This window comes from Chenopodium album, chromosome 11, assembly GCF_948465745.1.
Source record: "Chenopodium album chromosome 11, dcCheAlbu1.1, whole genome shotgun sequence".
NCBI lineage: Eukaryota > Viridiplantae > Streptophyta > Magnoliopsida > Caryophyllales > Amaranthaceae > Chenopodium > Chenopodium album.
Window position 1 is genome coordinate 6,990,198 of NC_137844.1, and position 25,433 is coordinate 7,015,630.

Consider the following 25,433-nt stretch of genomic DNA (forward strand, 5'->3'; position numbering starts at 1 on the left):
AAATTTTACCAAATATCTTAACTTTTAACATTTTTAAAATTTTTTGTTTTTTAGTAATTGAATTTTGAACTACAAGTCTACAAGTACAATAGTTTATAAAATCAACCAAAAGTGAAAAGTAACACATGATATCTAAACTTGTTTGAAAATACTTTTTAATACTTCCACATAATATAGATTGAGGCATTTACTATAATTGAGGCATCATTATCATGTACTCTATCTGTTTTGCTTTTGTTGTTTTTATTTTGACTTTGTACCGTCTTCAAAACTTATATTTGATATTATTCACTTTAATTCTTTCAAAAAAAAAAAAAAAAAAAAATTTGTAAACTTAAATTATGTATTAGCTAAAATTATGAAAATTAAAAACATACACATTAGGCGAATCTAACAATAATTTATGACTATATTTCTATACTATCTTAACCTAAGTGAACTTATTAAAACTTGTTTTAATTGTAATTAAAACTTAGATAGCCCTTATCAGAACTTATTTTTCCTGAATTGAACTTATCTGTCCTGAAATAAGTGTAAATAAATGAACAGAACAAGCCCTTAATTAAAAAATTAAAGATATCGACTACTCATAATGATAATTATTTGATGGTTAAACATTTAGATAAGCATGAAACATTACCAAATGTAAATAATATTTACATAACAAAAAATATTTTTAAGATAATTAAATCTAATTTTCAAATTAATCACTCCTTCCGTATCATATGGACTTTTATTATATTAGCAACATTTGTGCGTGGCAGGGTGTGGTCATCCACATATGAAAGTTTGTGTTATTATATTAATATATTTAGTGTTTTCTTTGTTGGTTACGTTTCAATAATTTCATAAATTAAAATTAAAATGTTTGGAAAAAGTTTCAAGATTAATAATACTGCCTTTTCTATACTTAAATAAATGCATGTCAACTAAAAAAACGGAGGTAATAAGTAATACTTTAAGAGACATCCGCCTTAAATTTTTGTGTGACCTGTCAATAACTAGTTTAATGTATAGGTTAATTGTGATACACGTTCCGTTATGATATCGCGTTTTGTGTGTGACCGGTCATACTATGTGGCTGCTCGTAAATAAACAAAGTAAAACCCATGTAACTAACACTGATTGAGTAACCCCATAACACTAAAGAAGTAACCCATGTAAGGGTTGTAACACTAACTGAGTGGGTTGTAACACTAACTGAGTAATCCCTATAACACTAACAAAGTAATCGCAAAGGGGGGAAGACATTCATCTAATCTTCTGTTCACAAATGATCTGGTTCTTTCCGGGAAGCAAACACTAAAACTAAAATATGCCATGTATTATGCCCTTAAAGACTTTCTGATTTTTGATCTTTCTGGACAGAAGATGAATGAAGAGAAAAGCAAATCCTAAATGTAAAAAAGCTTGGGAGACATGTACATACCCACAAAAAACCTTTGAAGTCCAAGCTAAATTTCATCATTGACAGAATGCTATAATAACCTCTTGGAAGGCTAGAGTGTTATCCAAAAGCCATTCTGATCCAATCCATTCTTCAAGCTATTCCTAAATATTTCATGCATGATATCCATTCTTCAAGCTATTTTAACTTAATTGGATGTTCTTTTATTACCCAATGAAATAAGAAATAAGAAATTGGAAGTTTATTTAGGGACGGAAGGATAGTTATAGACCATTTCATCAAACGTGCATTAATTCATCACTCCCATCCGGCCCATCCCCTTCCCCAATTCCCCGCTTTCTTTTCTTATTTGTCATTGAATGAAGACGGGAATTTCAGTGCGTGCAAAATGAGCTTACAGACCAGATTACCAGAACTTCGCATGAGATGACCCTAATTACAGGGCTTTCAGCATTCTTCTTCACAAAGGGAGCGGGGCAGGGAGTGGGGATTTTGCTGCAAGAACTGGAATTACCACAATATCTAATCTGCCAATTTCTATTCATCGTCAAAATTCTCATATTGAATAGTATTCTAGCCTGCAACAAGTTCAATGGGATACCGCACTACCTATACAAAAAAATTTCCTCATATTTCCTTGTTTCGTTTTTCCAAAGGTATGGTCTTTTCTATCGGTGAGCGCTAGGAAAAGGAGTAGGGAACAGAGGAATCGAGCTTGAGTAAGATACATATTTGCTGTTTTAGTTCTCCCAATTGCAGGCGGTAAATAATCTTTGTTGTAAGTTGTAACCCATAATATTTGCAGCCAGCTGGTATTCTTCAACTTCCCTTGGAACCACCTTAAGGGGTGACCAAAAGGCAAATATACTTGTATACAATGAGCCTTTGCCAATAATTTCCTTTGAGGAAGACAAAGATGGCAGATGCTCCTCCAATTTCCGATAACACTGCAGTATGATAGGACATCTTATCTCAAGTACATTGACCTTTAATGAAGTATCTTCCAGTATCATTTCAGTGTTGTTTTGACTCCGTTCCAGGAAGATGCTGTGTCAGATACTCTTCATTGAGCAAAACTTTTCTCTCTCTAATCCTCTTTCTAGCAGAAATTAGGATTTCAATCATCGAACTTTTTCAACTTTCTGGAAGATATCAGTGACTTAATCAAAAGGCATTATTTATAACGACAGACAATTTTGCCGTTTACCCTCTCATTCTCTAGCTATAATGACCAGGCCCTGCATTCAGTCAATTTGCAGCTTCATAAAAGAGAACCTGGGGTTGTAAATGCCCTCTTTCGCACATGGAAAGGACCTCCTCCCAGGTGCCAATGACCTGACAAGAAAATGTTTTATCAATAATTGAAGAAATGAAAAGAAACAATTAACTGTGGATGCTGAAGAAAATAAAATTTACCTTCACTGTCTTGTCATCATACATTATCCATCTCTCACGTTCATGACTATAAGCAAAGCAATGATAATGTTGACCATAATAGCAAACCTGCAAACCAAGTGAAATACTTTTTAAGATAAGAACACGTTTTGCTCATGGAGTAAAACACAATATGAACCCAGGGACTAGAACTCTAGATCCCGAAATCAATAAAGATGGAAAGTAACAGCTCATTCATATGTCACATCTAAGACAAACATGACAGGAGACACTGCGGTATAACCGTATAACTGTATAAGCCCAAAGACAACCTAAGGCTACAATTGGTTTTCACAAAATAAGTAAATTGAAGATATCATACACTCCCAACCAAAGCACTCACATAACGGTGAAAGTTGCAGACCACCAAAGATATTATCTCCTCATACCTCCAAAAAGTCGTATAATGGCCGGACAAATCATCTAGAACGATAGCTGGACAAGCCTATCCAATCAAATAATACCTAAAGTCTGCCACAGATTACTCACCAATTTGTAATACAAGAACAAGTGATTCCCACCACAACACTGGCATTACATAAGATACACACATGAGACAGCAATGCTATGCTGGGTTTCAACCAGATAATTTTCTCACAAGTGTTAAACTTCTCCAAACTAGCACCCCACACAAACGATGTAGCCCACTTTGGATCCAAGGCCTAATGAAATAATAATTATTATTAAAAGAGGAAAGAGAGACTGCAAGTTAGGAGTCTCAGTGCAAGGCTACAAAAGTATAAATACTGATGAGTGAAAACCCATGAAGCATCACCCACCAGAAGGTCCTTCTATCTTGAGTCTGTTAAAAAAAAATAAGCTTAAAGATTTCTCCTAGTCCCCACTCATTTAGATTCCTTACAGAATGGAAAGGGTACAGTTTTTTCACATCGTGAGGATATAGATATATGTCAGATTTGATTTAGCCAGGCAGCGATAAAGGATACCCAACAAAATCTAGAGAAGTGGAAAATGCTTCCATTGACTATCATCAACGACTTCAAGGAAGTCAAGGGACTGGATGTCCCCTTCAAGACTTCAAGGATAATTATCTCACTATTCAGCTGTTGCCATGCTTTGCAGGGAGATCTGAGGCACATTAAAGACTAAAGAGTACACTTATATAAGTAACTACCATATGCAGATAGGTATCTTTCAAAAGCCACTTCAAACAATTGGCGCAAAGATCAGGGATAATGTTGTCATTGCAATTTGCATGTTTCAGGAAATAAGAAGTTTCCAATTACCTAATAAAAACTGACCTATAATTAAAGTTACTGAATAAGTCTTCAAGCAATGCACATCAAGCATAAAGATCACAACAACTAACAATAATACTTCCACTCTTTCTCTAAGAAATAGAGCTTAAAAGTGTGAAATAGTTACCCAACACATCCATTCATTCAAAATCCAAATCTGCTTCAGGATCTCAAGGTAATCAGCCAAAGCCACTGCCCACTTAATTGATGTGGGTCATTCATACACCGAAAAACCAAATCCTAGATATACTTAATTGATGTGGTCATTCATAAAGGTCAATTATGGATCCAAGCCGGTCATGGGAAATTCTTAATTTAGACTTTCAGAGACAGTACAGGATTCTAGGTAAGAGATTATGTTTCATTACACCGCAAAAAAAATTCAAGGAATAAAACTAAAGGATAAAATAAAGAGGTTTGAGGAGCATAACAGAAGAATAAATATATCACGTCGGAAGGAAGAAATTTCAGAAGCATAGAGAGGGAAAACCCGTGCCAATATGCATTCAAAGGAGAATATAACATGATTTAAAAAAAAAAAAAAAAAGGTCTTATAAGGTGCAAACTATATCACCCAAATAAGTCTAGGCAATAGCAGACAAAAAGAAAAAATGCCTTTGACAAATTTTCGTTTTTTCTATAAGCAACATTTTTCTCGCAATTGAACAGTCAAACACCGCAGCAATCCAACGATGCTTTCATTTATTTATTACTGGCAAACAGAACCATAGTACTTATGTTTCTACATTATCCAAGGTTTTCCATCAAGACAAGGTACATACCACAGAAACCAGGCGATGCACATTCTTGGGATCTAGACCACGGTAAAGCACACTGATGTCTATCTCAGTAGCCAAGGCTGACAAAGTTGCTGCAATGTCATCAACACTCTCACATGTATTTTGCCAACCAAGAACTGCAAGACATGATAGAAATCCAATTAGGGGTTTCAATGAGAGCAGTCAACAAAACACCTAGATGTTGAATTTAAAAGAAAAGGTATTATTCAAAGGACAAGAGAAACTATAAGTCACCTGCAGTGAAGATGTGAGGAGGGTTTGAGAGAATGTGATGAATATGATTAAGCTTCCCACACCCACCATCTTCTAGGTCACAAGCTAATTGATGATTCATCTCAACAAAATTCAACAGCTCGTCGAATGAACTTTCTGCACACATTACCTGAAAATAATAGGGAGTCAGAAAGCCAAAGAAATGATGGACAGATAAAATTGTTGAAGTCCTAATGAACTTATGAAGCATAAGACAAGAAAATGATTGATAGTGTCTAATATATCACTCTAAAAGTTATACCTTCATTGTTCGCAGGGCACTGGCATTAATGTGATGAAAAAAAGAAGTGTACTTCATATGTCTGGACTCCAAATGACAACTATAGCAGTTCATTTGTTCAAATATATCCATTCCAAAAAGAGTGTGTGCTATACACGAAGGGCTGGAGCAATCCCAAGACTGTAAGCGGTTATTTACAAGTGACTCACTGTCAGAACCTCCTGGACCTGAAATAAATGATTGATGCAGGCATTCAAATATTGCATCCAGCACTTCAGAAGCATCATTCATCTGGCCCTGTTCATTGCAGTAAATTGGATCAGTCTTAAAAAATATATAAATAAGAAGAAAAATTAGTTTACAAACACTTACCTCCTGAAAGAAACTACTATCTGGAAATTTATTACTCAGAGCAATTCTCAAAGCAGTAGGTGCCACTGGCTCGCCTTTGGCATCATCAGATGCTACACTTAATGCTGTTAAGATATCAAACAACGCACAAACAACACAAGGATCTCCCACATGAACATGCTCAGAAGGCGATCTCCTCAAAAACTCTTCCCGGAACCGTTTTAGATGCCACAGGGACTACGACAAGCCACTTGAAAAAATCAGGCCAAAATAGCTGCAGGCAGCATGAAGTGAACTATAATGAAAAAATGAGTTATGTTACAAACCTGAATGATCACATTTAAGAAGCAATTGTATTCACCAATTTCATTCTGCAGTCCTGCACCAAAGGAATCCATTTCATTCACATTTACGCTAATCGAATCACCAGTTTCTGTTCCCAAACCATCTGCATTCTGCAAGGTATGTTGTACTACCCTAGAATTAGGAACCAAAGGCAGCTTCTTACGGGCTTGAAATGTATCTGGCAAAAAAAAAAATCAGAAGAGTTAAACTGAGGTCCTCATCTTATCGAGCCAAGAGAGCATCAATAAACACAATGTTTAAAATCAAGAGAAATTCTGAACTAACACAAACCACTTACCCCACAGAGCTAACTCAATCAATAGTTAAAATAAGCAATGCCATTTGTTATATCATATAATGTTCCTTGTTGCCAGGCTATAAGCAATTTCAGTCTTCTATGCCATCTTAGACTGGTGGATACTCTGCCCAACCCCATTTTCAAAGGATAGAATTTATACATGATTCCCATATATATATATATATATATTAGATTCATGTAACTAACTAATATATTTTTTTTTTCAATGAACTTTACTTATGAGTCTCAATGTGTATATCATATGACATTTAGATTCACAACCAGATATCACAACACAAAGATACGTTTGATTTAATAAGATAACAAAAACACTGAGTCTAAAGAATACCTAACCAATATCTTACTCCTCAAACATAAATAAACAAAAAGGAAAGGCTGACCTAAGCTAGGATGGAACACAAGCATAAGCTTAAGGCTCTGCAACAAAGATGAAACATCGTTTCCCCCCCAAAAAAAAAAAAGAGCAACAACTTTTATAGTTCAACTGAATATCCCTTACCCATGTATACCACATCTATGGGTAATGTATAATAAAGTAACTCGAGGATAAAAAAATAAATAAATAAAATATAAATAAATAAATAAATAAAAAAGAAGAAAGCAGCTACTCATTATATTCAAAAAAGCAATAAAATATTGTGTATCCATGTGTAACGTGCCAATTAGAGGATGTAATACAAAACCAACCTGCACCTTACATATGAAAACATTCACAATCCATATGTATGCATATAACTAACAGAAATAGAAGTATATATACATATAATAATTAGGGATACACACTCACACACACACACACACACACACACACTCCATTCCCATAAGTTTGATTTACTTACTATAGGCCTATAGGCTCTTGTTTCTAGGTAAATTTGAAAAAATGGAGTGGGTTAAAGAGGATAAAATAAGAGAGAAATTTAAAATTGGATGGATGTAAGAAAAAGTTGGATAACGTAAGACAGGGAGAGGAAAGGTGTTAATAATGTGTGACATAAGGGGTAAGATTGTAAAAGAGGGTTGCCAAAAAGATGGATGTAATAAAAGTGAGTCAAACTTTTTGAAAAATCCCAAAACAAAAATTGAGTTGAAATTTGGGTATGGAGGGAGTAAAAAGGTCACAGATTATAAATGTTTATAACACACCAGTGGCACAAATAAAACCAGCACTACCTAAGCTTTGCCGTACAGCTTTCTTCAAATCTGCTTGAAACCTTTCCTCCTCATCTTCTTCAGCTTGTAATTGTCGAAGCGTTTTTGACCCACCATCTACAACTGATTTACAAGCAAGCACATAATCATTAACTTCATTCTCCAAGAAATAGATTATAAATTAATTTAATAAAGCTTCAGAAAGTAATGACCAATGGCAACGTAAGGAAATCATGAAAATGATAAAGTGGTCAGTGTTTTCCCAGTTTCTACCCACTAATAACAGCTTTTCATCAGATCAAAACTCAAAGAAAACCTGACAGTTATACAGCAATTGCAGTTCAAACACCTATGATTGAAGAGAGCAGTGAAGGGATGATGGATTAATACAAAATATAATATCACTTCTATAGTTTTACAATCTAACCCCAACTTCCAAGGCCCTAATTTTAATATTTCATGGGGCAATCCCTGACTAACAATAATAACCACTATCCTTTCATGTATAAGCAACAGAGTTCCACTTTATGTTTCATAAAAAAAAAAAAACTAAAAAAATTAAAAAAAAAAAAAACAGAGTTACACTTTATAAGAGAGGAAAGTAACACAAAGCCTTTGTGGGAATTCAAACACAAGAATTCATGTTCAAGGAATTGCCACCAAGAGAACCCCGCTGAAGCTATTGTCATGCAATGATATACATGCACCGTATAGTCTCCAAGCACCTTGCATAAACAGCTTAATCAACAAAGATTGCACCCTTAGACAATAAATCAAGAACATTAAAAAGGAAATTGCAAATTACAGTAACCAATCAGTTGCTTCTGTTAGGGAAAGCATTTTCAAAAAACTTGGTGAAGGCAGAATGGAAGGATTAAAAAAAATCCTTTGTTTTATATTATTATCTGGTCTTAAGATGCCTCACAACCAACTTCAGCAACATTAAATATATTATTATGACTTGAGTCTCTTATTGTGCAATTTATTTGTTCAATCGTTTTTTATTATGACCTATTTGTTCAGTTTATGTACAGCAACTATTTATAAAAATAAAAATCAAATTTAGTGATTTAGACGAAGATTATACACTTCAAAAACACCCTTGTTTCCTTTATTTAGTATTAAGTTTTTTTATCAACATTCACTTTCCTTTGTTCAATTTTGGTTACACCTAAACTCCTGTATTCCTTATACCCAATCTCTCCCCTCAAGGATGAAAATTTCTACAAGTTTCTCTATCACCTCACCCAAGGCCATGAAGGCATGATCTAATCCTCACCACTACCATAATCACCATCCTAAACCACCTGGCACCATCAAGGACTGAGAAAAAAACAAACATTTCAAAGGTCGATCTCACCACTAGTCCACTATATAGCCGGCATCCTATCCCATCCTCAATTCCTCACTGAAGTAATAAAAGGAAATACAGAAGATTCAATCTCCAAAGTTCTTTTTTGGTTACACCTAAACTCCTGAATTCCTTATACCCAATCTCTCCTCTCAAGGATAAAAATTTCTACAAGCTCCTCTATCACCTCACCCAAGGCCGTGAAGGCATGATCTAATCCTCACCACTACCATAATCACCATCCTAAGCTACCTGGCACCATCAAGGACTGAGAAAAAAACAAACATTTCAAAGCTCGATCTCACCACTACATAACCAGCATCCTATCCCATCCTCAATTCCTCACTGAAGTAATAAAAGGAAATACAACAAATTAATCTCCAAAGTACAGAGTGGGCAAAAACTATTTCTTTTCCTTTTCCTTTGGATGCCACATCCACCAACACTACCAACTTTAGGTGGCGAAAGGATTAGCTAAATCAGGTTTGATTCGGAACAATTTGCTCTAGGTTATGTTCAGGTGATGAGTCTATTTAGTTCAAGTGAAATCAGGTCAACAGTCAACACCACATCAGGCCATGTCTATTGTAAATAAATTTACCAAGGGAAAGCTGATAAATTTCAGTGACATTGGTTTAAGATCAAGGTCGGGTCAGATCAGTTTCGATTAGGTTCTCATCAGGTCATTCATTTCAAGTCCAATTCAGGAGTGGTTTTACTGTGTCTTTCCTCAGCCCTCAACAAACATCACCTACAACCCATAAAGTCAACATCACCCAACACCACACATCCCACCATAAGACAGTTACCAGTACCATGCAACGAACCACCTTCACAAGTGCCAGCTCACTTAGATATGACAGAGAGAGCAAGAAAGAACAAACACCCAGTCAACCACTTAAAGCAGCCAAATTTGCAAAGTTTGGTCCAAAGTAACAAACCACATCTAGGATGCCACCTAACTGAGGAGAGACAAAAAGAAAAATGACCTACCATTACCGAGCACAACAATAGACCCTCCCAGGGATTCAGGGTTCAAATTAGCCAATAAATTTTCAACTTCAGCCAACATCAACCATAGTATGATGGTTTTGTCACATTGTTGATCACTTTTCACAGTTATATAAATCACATTGTTGATCGTGGTGAGGGTACGAAACAGTATGATGGTAATGTCATCTTTTCATCAATAACTGTGAAAGGTGAGCAACAACCTGAAGAAATAAGTATGGTGAGTGAAAACAACAGGATGGTTATATATAGTCATTCTAGCTACCACAAGATAGAAACACATACCCAGCCTTAACTCATGAACATTTGTCTCATACTCAGGCCTAACAACATAATGCTGCAGTTGGTTAGTCTCTTTCCCATCACCAATAATTAAACCCCGTGAGCCAAGAGATAAAAAATAAAGACCCTTTCTTTTTACATGATTTGCCAGCAAGAACGATCTATTCTTTTATGTTCTGTCAGACACATTCATATTAGATTACAACCTCAACCAGTTTAAAACAAGAGGCAAATAAAAAAAAAAAAATAAATAAATAAAAAAAAATAAAAAAAAACTTGAGTATCAGTGTTCCCTTCAAAAAATCCCAAGTTCTACAAGTTGAAAAAGAGAATGGTAATTTAAGACATATTTCAATTTCCAATAAAAGATTACTATAAAGTTTCGAATTATGTAGTTTAAGATATGCTTGATTTATTTAAAAAATTCCTAGAAACTAAAGCTATAAAGTAAATACTACCTCCGTTTCTTATTAGTTGCAACTTTGGGGTATTATTTGTGAGATATAAAATATTCCAAAGTTGCAAATAATACGAAACGGAGGTAGTATTCAATTCCCAAACTCAAAAAATCTATTCATTTCTGGCAAATTTATTTATTTCCTTAACTCTAATTGGTGTAAAATGGCAATCCTATATGGTGCTCCTTATGGTCCTGGCAAAGCCTCATATATCTATACATATTATAGATAATGCCAAAATCAAATTTAAATTCTGCATGAAAGCTCCAGCACTATTAATAGTGGCCATCAACTCCATCATAATAACCTGAAAATATTAGGAGATATGAGGGCTCTTAACTGCTCCACCAAGATCATAGTAACACTAAAACATTATATGGACAAAATGAGCCAAGTTATTGAAGAAATTGTGGGGGAAAAAGGCACAAGAACTGTTTTATTGTCATCAGAGGTACTGTAATAAGTTTGAAGTCATCCACGGAATTAAATAAGTGTCTAAATAAAAAAAGTTAAAAATTAAAATAAAAAAATAAAAAAAAATTAAAAATAAAAAAATTTATTTGCAGCTGTCAGTAGTCATGCAGGACTGCATGAGGAAAACAAAACTGCAATAAACAAAACATCCTGATTAGCAGCAGACCTAGAAAACCCTACCATTGCAACTGATACCATCATCCTGATTCCAGACTTGGTCTTTTTGCATCATATCGGCAGCTGAATTCTCAACTTTAATATCTTCCTTTCCAGAAGAAACAGCGTGATACTTTCCTTCTGATATTTTTGTAGAGCTCCTACGCTTCCCTTTCCTTGCAGTTCGTCGTTCAGAAGGCAAAACTTCATTTGGAATTTCTCCATCAGATAATCCTGAAAATGAGAGTCTCACATTGTCATGAATTCAGATCCAAAAGGCAACTTCTATATGGATCCTATGGACCAATAAACATGCCTTCAAGGAATCTTATGCAGGGGAAGTTCTAAAAAACAAGAATTATGGTGCTTACCTTGCTTAAGATAACTTATATCACTTCTATTACATTCATCATTAGCAACACCAGCACAATCACTGCCATCCCTCAGGTTTCTATCCAGACCATCTTTGTTTTTCTCAAATTCACTCTTCAATGCCAGTTGGTCCTGCATTAAGTTAACAGGAGTGTGTCACTAGGAATTTTTTATGATAATAGGAGAGAGACATCATATCCGAATTTGAGTGCATTCCTTCTCCAAAGAAACAAGGGTGAAAAACTGAAAGCACCACTTAAATACATTACTCCAAATTTACTAGACCAGAACAGTAACATAAGTACAAAACCAGAAAGTATAAGGATCATACTTGCTTACAGGGTGCAGCTACAGAGAAGCCAGGCTCCAAAGGAACATCACCCACACACTGCTCAGCATCTTGAGGGGCTGAAACATTTTTCCGCTCAGCAAGAAGCTTCTGTTTTGCCTCATTTTCCAGCCGTCTCTGGTACTCCAAAGTTTCTTCAAGTTTCCGTTCTTCTGCCTCAAGCTCAATCTTTCTTCGAAGTTCTTCCTCCAGGTCTTTCAGGTTATCACTACTTTCCAAAGGCACTAGGTCACTATCCACAATATCAACGTCAGAGGAAACACTAAGAGAACTGCAGCAAACAAAAATAAACAAATTATAATAGCCTGCAACAATCACTAGTGTTACAAAAGGATATTAAATGGGAGAAGGAAAAAGAATACAAGGCATGAAAGGCTTCTAAAGTGTGACTATATAGACAGATTATGATGATAATAATTAGGCATAGACATACAATTGTTCAGAAGGTTCAAGGTGCTCATTATAGCTTCCAACCTGCATAAATATAAGAGTATCAAATTAGTATGAAGATTTGACTACAGTATCTAGATTAGAGCAGACTCAATCAAAATCTAAAGTACTTTTAGAGCATGGTATAGTTAAATAGAATACTTTTAAATCCTTGCTTCTCCTGGAATCTTTATTTTTTTTCCTGTCTTTCATCTTATCTTGAGTTTGTTTTGAGTTATCATTTCCACTTCCACTGCCTTTCTTAGAATCAAGAGCCAGTTCTGCCAAGAATGCTTCTCTTGCTGCATCAGATTTCTCTGTGGCATCTTTCTCTGCGAGATCTTCTAAGTGTGCCTATAACGGTTATACAAGACTTAGTAAGTTAAAATCAGGAATGAACCATATAAAACAAATTCAAACAAGGTCTGCACATACCCGCATGAATGACTTCACAAGTGGCAATAGCACAAATCGATAATCAAGAGAAGAAACAGGTTCAAGCTTTAGCTCCAGTTGCTGCATGCTGGCCACATCCCGCATTATACTTGCATCAATTTTGCACAGCTGCATAGCTAAAAAGGTAAGATAGCAATCCTAATAAAAAATTTAAAAAATAAATATATAAATTTTGGTTTATCAGGAATCTTAAAGCACCAAACACCAACCTCTATATTCATCTGTTCCTTTTGTTTCTGGATAGCCATCTCAATGCATGTGTCCAACTGATGAAGATAGTCCTTAGATCTCCAGTCATATTCACCAGCTTCCAAATCACATAGATGAGAAGTTACCCCATCATACGTTTCTTCATATCCAAACTGAGTAGTATTGATATTTTCCGCCTCCTTCAAGATATTTGCGATGGCATCCAGCTCCATCCTATCACTGCAGACAGACATAACTTCATTTTCACCTTCAACAAGCTCATCTCTGCGCTTCCTGAGGAGCGACTCATAGCTACGATAAGAAAATTCAGTGTTGTGTTCCCTCTTCTTGCTTTCTTCCAGACAAAGCTCCTCCAATCCCTGCAGAGCTTCTTCATAACCTACATGCTCAAATTTCCTATCACATAAGCTCTGGAGATGGCCAAATTCCTTCTCAAGCATCTGCAGCAATTCCATACCATGCTGTGATCTTTCTTCTCTGAGTCTGCACCATGTTGCTATCTGTTCCCCACTAGAAGATCCAGCGTAAATCCAGGACAAAAAAGAATCAGAACCGGGCTGAACACTCTTCTCAGAGACACCAATAGAATAGCCTAAACCCAAGTCATTTCTCGTGCAATCAAAATTCAGTAAGTTCTCATCCAGTAAGAGGGATGATCCATCATCACTAAGCATGATTCTTTCCTCGCAGTCAGAAACTTGGGAGCGATTACTGGCATTATCTGTGGTAACTTTCTCAGGATATCTACTCACACCACAAGCATGAGACACATCTTGCAGAAACTTAATTAACTTCTTAAGCTGGTTAGCTCCCAAAAAGCATATACATAAAGGGGTATCATCCACACCAGAGTTTAGAATCTTTGAGCCAGGAAAAAGGCCCTGTAACTCCTCCATGGTATAGTGTATCACCCTATGGAGATGCGTCACAGCAAGACATTTGTGCCTAATTAGCATTTGAAATAAAGAGCTGACCTTCTCAAGCAATTTCGCCCGCTCAATATCATCAGATAAAGGCCAACTATTTGTAAGACTGTACACCTTGGAGCTTTCTTTTCTATCACATGTTTTACATTCGATGTTCGAATCTCCATCATATTCTTGACTCTCACAGAAACCATCAGCCAAGCTCTTTTTCTCCGGTAACGAGTCCCACACTTCCTCGAAAGTGTCATTCCAGCAGTCATCAATTCGCTCCTTGTGGTTTTCCATTCCAGAAAACTCAGAGTCTTCGGATTTTGACTGATCTTCTAGCATCCTCACAGAGGCAGTCAAATCCAAGGGTTTCCAAGAACAACTACTAAGCATTTCGACCCACTCATTGGCAACACTCTGTGGCACAGCAGTCTGCACTCTTGACAATTGGTTCCCCATATGCTCCTGAACCACATGCTGTATGTGAGCATCAGCCTGTGAAAACTTTTCCCCACAACGACAGCAAGTCCAAAATTTCCAAGTCTTATTAGTTTTACCAAACTCAAGAGCCTCTGACAAAACCTCACACCCTTGACCTCTGTCCTTACTAGACGGACCACTAAAATGCGCCCTAAGATCACTAACCCTAATACTCAACAACCCCCTCTTCGTTTCAGAACTCAATGAGTTCCAGAATGACCTCACCTGCAATTAATACATTGTCCACAATTCAATCTCATAAACACTAACACCCAATATACAATACAAAATTAACTATACAGCCTTCTAATCAAACTCAATTGAATTCTCAACATGAATGAAAATGGCAAAAACAACATGATTATTTTCATAGAAAGTATATGCATCACAAAGTAAAATCAAGAACCAATTTAGCTGATCATTCTGCTCAGAAAAGCTATAACAAAACTTAATCAAATTCTTAATATGAATGAAAATGGCCAAAACAACATGATTAAAGAAAACCAAGAACCAAATTACCTGATCTTTCCGCTCAGAGAAGCTAGAATTCCTTTTAGAACTCCCATATTTTCTCCTATCACCAACCTTACTAACACCAGTCCCAGAAACCACACTACTCGACATCGAACCAGTGCCATTCTTCCCCTCCTCGACATCCTCCCCCTGCTCAGACTTCTGCTGCAACAACCTAGCAGCAGCAACCCTAACCTCAATCTCCTTCCTCCTCTCCTCAGTTGTCTTAGTAGCCTTCTTGATCTCATTGGGCCTCCTCGAATTCAAATTACTCGTCGAAAAATACCTCGAATCCAACGGCTCCTCCGCAAACTTCCTCAACGGAATCAACCTAAACTTCTCCTCCCCAGGCGGCCCTCCCAAATGCTTCATCCATGTCGAAATCGAGGCGATATTCGACTTCTGGATCAATCCTTTCAACTCCCCTTGCACCTGCGCAATCCTCGCCTCCGGCGTCAAATTCAACAACGATTTATCCTCCAAATGCTGATTATTCAAATTATCCTTAATAGGATCAATTGGATTCTCAATCGACAGACCTCTCTCACACTCCGCAACCACCTCCTCGTAATCCTTGCCATCATTCGCAGTATCAAACAACAAACTCGCGTAAAACGACGCAAACTCAATCGAATTCGGCGACAACGCCGCTGCCTTCCTCGCCGATTCCACCGCGTTTCGATAATGCCGCTGCTTCGTATTCGGATCATCGATTATCCCCGCAACTTTCACAGCAATAGTACCATGAACACGATGAAAAACCGCCGAACTCTCGAATTTCTGACTCGATTCCTTCATCAATCGCAGCGCTTTGTTGTGATTACCACGACGAAGCGCATTCAGGGCTTTCTCACACTCCTGCTTCATCTCGGCCAACTCCGTCGCCGGAGAATCTGAGTCCTTCGACGGCGGTGTTGCCGGCGGCAACGTCAAATTCCGGTGAGAGGCGGCGGAGGTGGTGGTGGTTGCGCGCTTCTTGTGGCCCATTGTTTAGGGCAGTAGAGAGAAGAGTGGGGATTGTGTGTGTGGGTGTGTCTGACTCAGTTGAGTCGTAACATATGAAGAAAAATTAGAGAGAGAAAATTAAAATAAAATAAAACAAAAAAAAAAAAAAAAATGGAAAAAAGTAGCAGAGATTTTCGGTGGTAAGATGTAAGAACAGAGAACAAGAAATGAAAATGTGAAGGGCCAAAAAGGTGGATGTTGAAGGGTTTTTATATGTAATAATTTTTTTAATTTTTTTTTTTTTTTTTAATGTTGTGTTGTTTTTATTTTTTTATTTGTTGTACTACCAAATACACAATCTCACCTACCAAACAAATTTTGAGTGAGGGAATGACTGAGTGGTCTTGTTATTGGTTGTGGTCAAGGACTCAAGGGAGGATATTTTGTACATTATTGGCATATTTTTTTTGTGTGCCTTTTGAATTGAATGAGGTATAATTGCATTAAAGATTAATGATTTTAATAATTGTTTATGAGTGGCGTGATTTGAGTGGTGAAGTGTATGTAATTGATTTGGAAAGTGGTATAATTTTATTAATTGATGATTAATCCCTACCTTATAAAAATTGGGAGATATCTCTTAGGAGTGTGAGGACAATTTTATCCCTAAAAATGTTAGTTTGCATCTATGCCGCCATTTAATATTATGTTAATTACTCTTTTTATTTCCTCTTTTCTTTCTCTTAAACGCTCCTCCTTCCTCAGTTCCTCCTCTGTATCTCTCCTTTATTAAACCGACTTATGAGTTCTCCATCGCTTACCAAGCTTTCTCTCCTCCATTGAATTAGTTTATGAGGTTAGGTAAATTTGTTTATGCGCTTTTAAATTTTAATTACTGAATATCAATTTCACAATCTAGATTTATTGTTAAATTTTGTTGTCTACGTTTTTTTCATAAATTTGAGTAGCGAAGAAAACTGTAATGCATGCATCGTATTTCGAAATTGGCGTTTAATTATGTAGGCAATCGCACTTTAATATCCATAATTTCTGCTTTCTTCACTTTCTCTTGCCTTTGGTTTGATTGGATACTTGATTGATTGAATTTTACAACCCTAATATAGTCGATCAAACGTTGAATTGAGACGAATTGATTGTAGAAAGGAGTTTGTTTAGGAGATACCATTGTTGTCTAATACGGATACATCAGATATAGCCAAGAGAAGCCAACCAGTAACAAAGGCCAATAAAGCAACAATCATACTAGCAATTCTACAAGTAGATGTTAATACAATTTCCTTTGGGGGCTAATAAAAGCGCATTACCAAAGTAGATGTCCATACAAATCACCAGACTTAGGTGCGTATAAAACACAATTATAATGTAATACTCCTTGTCAAATAGCACAATAATAGTTCCCAATATGATGTGTATCGACAGTTCATACAACTTAATCTTGCATAGCCTTTGCATTGGAAAGAGCCGTTTCTTTAAAGGGACGAAAATATATGGAAGAATTCAGTCGGACAGTACCGCGACAAAACCTCTTCTCTTATTATTCTGTAATGTTTCAATTCTATTTCCTTTTATGTTTTTGTTCTTTATTTTTTTGGCTCAATTGTGATGTTTTTTTTTTATAGAATTAGATTGTTTTAGTGATTTTATTTGGTAGACTCCTAAATAATGTATTGAACTAAGGGGTAATTGAAGGAAATACGGTTGTCGAAATTCTGAAACAATCAGCATGTTCAAACTTGTAAGCTTCTTGCTGTTTTGCTATATTTTTGCTTCCTGAATAATTTCCAATTTAGTCTTAATGTGAGGTTTTGATGAGTGATTTTATCATTTTATGTAGTGGTTGTTATATTTATTGATTCTTGATTTTCAGTTCATCTTCTCCCAAATTCTTAGGCATTATGTCTTTGAGATTGCAATATCATATTGGTGCAGCGTAAAATTGGTGTAATTATGTGTGATTTTTGGTTTATATGGACTGGTTTTGACTTCCCCTTTCTCTCTTTCTCCGGTTATGCATGTCTTGGCCATGATTATCTCTATGGTCAAGAAGCAAATTGTCAACGACTCTTGGGATGCCATTTTTGAAAAAGGTGGGATAAGAAGCTCATGGAACTTTGGCTCTAATCTCCCTTTAAATATCAGTAATTTGCTCTGATCTCTACTGTCTTGCATTTTTTTTTACTTGAACTTTGATTTTTTTTTTTTTTTTTTTAATATATAGGTTTTGATTATTAGCCATATGTGTTTTTTTTCTTGGTATTTAGATTTTAAAAAACTGAATTGTAGTTATGAAAAATATACAAAAAATTATGAGTTTTATTTGGAGTGTTTATTTTTCCCTTCATTCATAAATATGTTTACAAAATATGTATTTGTATTAGTTCATGAAAGCAGAGGAAACTATTTGTGTTGGAGGTGAGTATGAAATAAAATGTTATTTTTTCAAAAAAAAAAAAAAAAAAAAGAAAAGAAAAGTAGCATGCCCACTACAAGAAAATAACCTTTCCGTAGCGATTATTTTAACCTTTAGTATCGATTGTAATTGCAATAAAAAGCTTTCCCAACGAATGGTCATTCGATACAATATCCCCCGTTGCCTTAGCCTTTAGTAGTGGTTTTCAATATCGCTGGGGTTGGCCTCAATAATCGATACGAAAAACTACATCCAATCATAGTGATTATTGTAGCGATTACAATCGCTATAAATGTTCAACTCATTTTCTTCAAAAAAAAAAAAAAAAAAACATGCGTATGATCTTTATAAGATTCGAACATGCAACCTCAAACTCTTATATTAAATGTTTCACCAATAAGCTATAACATGTTTTATGTATTATTTGTCAAACAATATTTATATATCTAGTGTTGAAAAGGCTTTTCGTATCGATTTTTAGGATTTAGTGGCGATTGTAAATGATACGATTTCTCAAAATTATATAAATGTGTAAAAATAGTGTGGATATGTATTATTATGCTTTCCGTATCGATTTTATATGGGAAAACCATGGCGATTGTAAAAATGATACGACATCCTTAATTATTTCACAAGCATACTTGCATATTGTAGCGAATGAACAATCGCTACGAAATAATCGCTACGAAAAGTGATTTTTCTTGTAGTGGCCAAACGAGTTGGCAAATGTTTGTTATCCAATGTCTTCTCTCTCTTTTTTCCTTTGCATAAACTTGATTGAATTGGAGGCATTTGATGTCTTTATATTATCTGTTGGTATTGAAGCACATCACTTGATTGATGCTTAGTTATACATATGAACTAGGACTTTTAGTCTAATGATGGAAAATCTTTTGATTATACTATATAGTACCTCCGATTTTTATTATTTGCAACTTTGGAATATTTTATATCTTACAAATAATACCCTAAAGTTGCAAATAATAAAACTCGGAGGTATTACATATTATAAAGGCTTGTTTACTAACACTGCACACATTAATTATGATAAAATATGTTATGACAAAAAGGTTTAGAGTCCATATATAAAAAACACTTAATTTTTATGTGGTACTCACGGTATTAGTCTTGTTGGTTGACTGCCTTATACATGGATGTACTTGCAGACAAGGATAATAACTTCTTGATGAAATTGTAAACACAACTGACCACTACTTCTTACTTATTGGGGAAGAGTTTACCATGGAAGATGATAAGCTCATCGCGATAGAAGATGGTGCAATAGAGGTCTAGCTACAGAAGGGTGATCAGCAAGTATTTTGATGGTTGGAGGTGGCATAGCTAATTGACAAAAACGTGGTGCATATATTTATGTTGTACAGAAGACATTTCAGCCATTTTCTTTTTTAATTATTAATTATTTTGCATTTTTTTTTTCATATCTAAAGGTGTAGCATGAATATGATTGTAGATTTTAAAGCTCATATATATGTCAAGCACATTAATCTCATGTATGAGTTGAACACAATGTTAAGATAATTATGTATATTGTTAGTTTAGTCAAGTATATATCTTGTTTCCTTATACTTAGGATAGGATATTGGTTTCCTAGTATTTTGCATTCATTGTAGCCGTGAATTATGGCTAATTAGTTTGATGTTAATTGTATATATTAATCAATGAGCAAAGGAGGAAACTTCACGGAAAACATTCTTTTATGGTATCAGCAGTCTAGAGCGATCAATCTTCCGCTGCACCCTAGCTTTCCGCCATTACTCTTCTTCTCTTCTTCTCTTCTTCTTCTTCTCTGCCATGGGGGAATCAAAATCCTCTTTCCACCCTGCTCTTACTGTCAACAATATCAAGCACAACATCCCTGTTGTTCTCGAATTGAAGGACGCACAGTACTCTACTTGGGCTGAATTGTTTAAAATTCATGCTCGATCTCACAAGGTGTTAGACCATATTATCCCTCCGCCTAAGGAGAAGGCGAAGGTCCCTGTCACTGACGAGGACAAGGAGGCATGGTCTGTTCTGGACGCTGTTGTCCTCTCGTGGATATATTCCACCATCTCCAACGATCTTTTGCTCACCATCATGGAACCAGACGCCACGGCAATGGAGGCATGGGATAGGTTGCGTGATCTATTTCAGGATAATCAGAATTCTCGTGCTTTGACCCTTGAACAGGAATTTTCGACCACCAAAATGGAGGATTTTCCAAACATTTCTGCTTACTGTCAGCATCTCAAGAGTCTCTCCGATCAATTGCGCGGTGTTGCTGCTCCGGTGGACAATAATAGGTTGGTTCTTCAATTGGTTTCGGGTCTTACCGAGGCTTACAAGGGAGTTGCGACCCTTATTCGCCAGAGCAATCCTCTTCCTCTGTTTTCTCAAGCACGGTCGATGCTTACGCTGGAGGAGGCCGGTCTCGCAAAGCAAGCCGCAACGGGGGCTGCGGCAGCCATGGTGGTTCAGTCCCGGGATAATTTTGATGATGGTCATGATAATGCTGGGGGTTCTCGTGGCCGCAATAAGCAGAAAAATTCCAGCAACCGCAAGCATTCCGGTGGCAAAGGCGGCGGTTCCGGTGGCAAGGGTGGCAGCTCCGGTGGCAAAGGTGGCGGCCGAGGGAACTCCGGCCAACAGCAGCACCAGTGGCAGGCTCCTCCGGCTCCCTGGCAGCAGCCACAATGGGCACAGTACCCGGGTTGGGGATGGATGCCTCAATGGGCTACCCCTCCATGCCCATACCCCAATCTGGGCTGGGCTCGTCCTCAAGGCCCACAAGCAAAGCAGCCTGGTCTATTGGGTCCTCGTCCACAAGCCTATGCAGCTTCAACTCAGCCTATGCAGTACGCTCCAACCGATATTGAAGCGGCTATGCACACTATGACGTTGACTCAACCCGACCCCTCCTGGTACATGGACACCGGAGCCACTTCTCATATGACATCCTCCAACGGTAATCTCTCGTCTTATTTTAATTTGAGCAATCAACATGGTATTATTGTTGGTAATGGTCATACTATTCCAATTAACGGTTGTGGTCATACTACTCTCTCTTCCCCTAATCCTCCCTTGTCCCTAAACAATGTTCTCCATGCTCCCAAACTCATTAAAAATCTAATTTCAGTTCGAAAATTTACAACCGATAATAATGTGACTGTTGAGTTTGACCCTTATGGTTTCTTTGTGAAGGACTATCGGACGGGGAGGCCAATAATGAGATGTAATAGCACGGGTGATCTTTATCCTCTCAACAACACCACTTCCACAAATTATTCTTCACCTTCGAGTTTTGCAGCTTTAGCACCTTCTCTTTGGCATGATCGTTTAGGTCATCCCGGGTCGAGTATTTTACATACTCTTCGTAGTAATAAAAGCATTGAATGTAATCGAACTACTAGTTCTAGCATTTGTCATTCTTGTGTTCTAGGGAAACACATTAAGTTGCCTTTTTATTCCTCTATGTCTTCTACTACTTTGCCGTTTGATATTATACATAGTGATCTTTGGACATCTCCTGTTTTGAGTTCCTCGGGACATCGTTATTACATGCTTGTTTTGGATGATTTTACTAAATTTGTGTGGACTTTTCCCTTGGCTAAAAAATCAGATGTGTATGATAAATTTTTAGCTTTTCAATCCTACATCCGCACACAATTTGAGCGTCCTATAAAAAACATCCAATGTGACAATGGGCGGGAGTATGATAATAGTTCTTTTTGGGAATTTTGTGAGTCAAATGGGTTGTCTTTCCGTCTTTCTTGCCCACATACGTCTTCACAAAATGGTAAAGCCGAAAGAAAATTGAGATCTCTTAATAATATCACTCGCACTCTTCTCTCTCATGCCTCTTTACCTTCTTCTTTTTGGCACCATGCTTTACAAATGGCCACTTATTTGCATAACATTTTACCTAGCAAGTTGTTAGGCAACAAGTCTCCTCTTAGTGTTCTTTATCAAAGGGAACCTTCGTATTCTCACTTACGGGTTTTTGGGTGTTTATGTTTTCCTTTATTCCCCTCCACCACTATAAATAAACTCCAACCCCGATCCACTCCTTGTGTGTTTTTAGGTTTCCCTCCGAACCATAGGGGCTATAAATGTTATGATCTTTCATCAAACAAAATTATCATATGTCGTCATGTGCTATTTGATGAAACAGTGTTTCCATTTGCTAAGTTGCATACTCCCTCTACTAATTCTTATGATTTTTTGGATGATGGTTTTTCCCCGTATCAAATTAACCATATGCAGGCTGCTTCATCTACTGGGCCTAGTAACTCGGTCCAATCTCCCTTACATGAACCAGCCCCTTCCTCTCCTCTCTCTGCTGGGCCGACTGCTCCAACAAGTCCAGCCCACACCGCTCCACATTCTCCCTCTCATCTCACGGACTCCCCCCCCTCTACTGGGCCGCAACCACAAATCAGCCCAAACACTACTCCTTCCCCAATCTCACCCACACCAACTGTCCAACCCATTATCTCCATCCCTCCTCAGCCCACTCCTCGTCCCACTATGGTCACTCGTAGCCAACATGGTATTTTTAAGCCTAATAAAAAATATTGCAATGTTGCTACTGTTTCTAAGGTTACAAAATCTCCTATTCCTCGTAACCCAATAGATGCTTTACGTGACCCTAATTGGAAAATGGCTATGGATGATGAATTTAATGCTCTTATTAAAAATAAGACGTGGGAGTTGGTGCCCCGTCCGCCTAATGTTAATGTCATTCGTTCTATGTGGATTTTTACTCATAAGGTGAAATCTGACGGTTCTTTTGAGAGGCATAAGGCCCGTCTTGTAGGTGATGGCAAAACTCAACAGGTGGGCATTGATTGTGGAGAGACTTTTAGTCCGGTGGTCAAACCGGCAACTATTCGGACTGTTCTTAGTCTAGCTTTGTCAAAAGCTTGGCCTATTCATCAACTTGATGTAAAAAAATGCTTTTTTACATGGTAAGCTACAGGAGACAGTTTATATGCATCAGCCGGTTGGTTTTCGTGATAAGACTAATCCAGATTATGTGTGTTTGTTGGATAAGTCCTTATATGGCCTTAAGCAAGCACCCCGGGCGTGGTATAAAAGGTTTGCTGATTATGTGTCCTCTATTGGTTTCATTAATAGCAAATCTGATAATTCTTTGTTCATTTATCGATCGGGGTCACAAACGGCATATCTATTATTGTATGTGGATGACATCATTTTGACAGCTTCATCTCATGCTCTTCGATGCTCTATTATGTCTCTCCTTGCTTCTGAGTTTGCTATGAAGGATTTGGGTCCTTTAAATTATTTTCTTGGCATTTCTGTTACTAGGCACAAAGGGGGTCTTTTTCTCTCCCAACGTACGTATGCAGAGGAAATAATTGAAAGGGCAGGTATGACGTCTTGCAAGCCATCAGCCACACCAGTTGACACTAAGCCGAAGGTGGGCTCGACAGGTACTCCCTATGCTAACCCGACTCATTATCGCAGCTTGGCAGGGGCTTTGCAATACCTCACATTTACGAGGCCAGACATCTCGTACGCAGTCCAGCAGGTGTGCTTGCATATGCACGACCCTAAGGAGTGTCATATGGCCGCTCTCAAGCGAATCATTCGCTATATTCAAGGTACTAAGGAACATGGGCTACACTTATATCCTTCTTCTACCTTGTCCCTCATCTCTTACACTGATGCGGATTGGGGAGGGTGCCCCGATACTAGGCGTTCAACGTCAGGCTATTGTGTGTATCTAGGGGATAATTTGGTATCATGGTCATCCAAACGACAGCCCACACTCTCCAAGTCAAGTGCCGAGGCCGAGTATAGGGGAGTTGCAAATGTGGTGTCCGAAGCTTGCTGGCTTCGAAATTTGTTACTTGAGTTGCATTGTCCACTAAAGAAGGCTACCTTAGTTTATTGTGACAATGTAAGTGCAATATATCTCTCGGGTAATCCAGTGCATCATCAACGAACTAAACACATTGAAATGGATATCCTTTTTGTTAGGGAGAAAGTTGCACGAGGTGATGTTCGAGTTCTTCATGTTCCTACTCGACATCAAATTGCGGACATTTTTACTAAGGGGCTTCCACGTGTTTTATTTGAAGATTTTAGGGATAGTCTCAGCGTCCGTGGCCCTCCCGCTTTGACTACGGGGGTGTGTTAAGATAATTATGTATATTGTTAGTTTAGTCAAGTATATATCTTGTTTCCTTATACTTAGGATAGGATATTGGTTTCCTAGTATTTTGCATTCATTGTAGCCGTGAATTATGGCTAATTAGTTTGATGTTAATTGTATATATTAATCAATGAGCAAAGGAGGAAACTTCACGGAAAACATTCTTTTACACAAGTATGTTCTACTTTGATTCTAATTAATACTCTTTTGTGAGACTTTTACTAGCTACTACACACTATAATTCCTCAACATTTAGGGTGCATAATTATATTGTATTGACGTATGCTTAGAAATTTAGAATTAGTCCAATAGAGCTCCAATCGATAAGGTTTTTTTTAACATTATTAAATTATCACGAGCCTTAATAGTGTTATAACTACCCATAATGACCACACATTTGGGGCCAGACTCCCTAGTAATTTAAAAAGTGGTATAATTGTATTAATTGATGATCAATAATTTGAAAAGTAGTTTAATTTACGGCTTCGTTTGGTTTGATGTAAAATATTTTCATGGAAAAAGATTTTTCCATTTTTTTTTTCCGTTTTCCTTTGTTTGGTTTCTGAAGGGTGAAAAATAATTTTTCCAATGATGAAAAATTGCATCTTTAACCATGGAAAACATTTTCCTTTACAAAATAAAGGAAGCCATATTTTCCTTCCCCTCCTTACCTTTTTTCACTTTCCCCTCATCCATCCTCATATTCCGACTCTTATTCTTTATTTATTTTTCTTTGACTTTTCTTGTATACAACCAAACAAAGGAACACTAAGGGTCTGTTCTCTTCACCTTATTTTCAGTTCAGTTTAGTTCTTGATTTCCTTCTCTCATAAAATATTCAGTTCAGTTCAGCTCCAATAAGTTCA

General features: G+C 37.0%; 1 protein-coding gene across 1 annotated transcript; it reads right to left on the minus strand.

The window, feature by feature from the left end:
* Positions 1-1,918: 1,918 nt before the first annotated feature.
* Positions 1,919-16,176, minus strand: LOC145567274 (uncharacterized). The gene is made up of 16 exons (XM_081626536.1): positions 15,020-16,176; positions 13,106-14,725; positions 12,876-13,004; positions 12,603-12,794; positions 12,445-12,485; positions 11,994-12,282; positions 11,662-11,794; positions 11,315-11,524; positions 7,580-7,681; positions 6,072-6,268; positions 5,767-5,982; positions 5,416-5,691; positions 5,136-5,283; positions 4,884-5,017; positions 2,825-2,911; positions 1,919-2,743 (listed from the first exon to the last, which is right to left on the minus strand). The coding sequence occupies exons 1-16, from the start codon at positions 15,998-16,000 to the stop codon at positions 2,657-2,659; spliced, it is 4,842 nt and encodes a 1,613-aa protein (XP_081482662.1). The 5' UTR covers positions 16,001-16,176; the 3' UTR covers positions 1,919-2,656.
* Between the last annotated feature and the right edge of the window lie 9,257 nt (positions 16,177-25,433).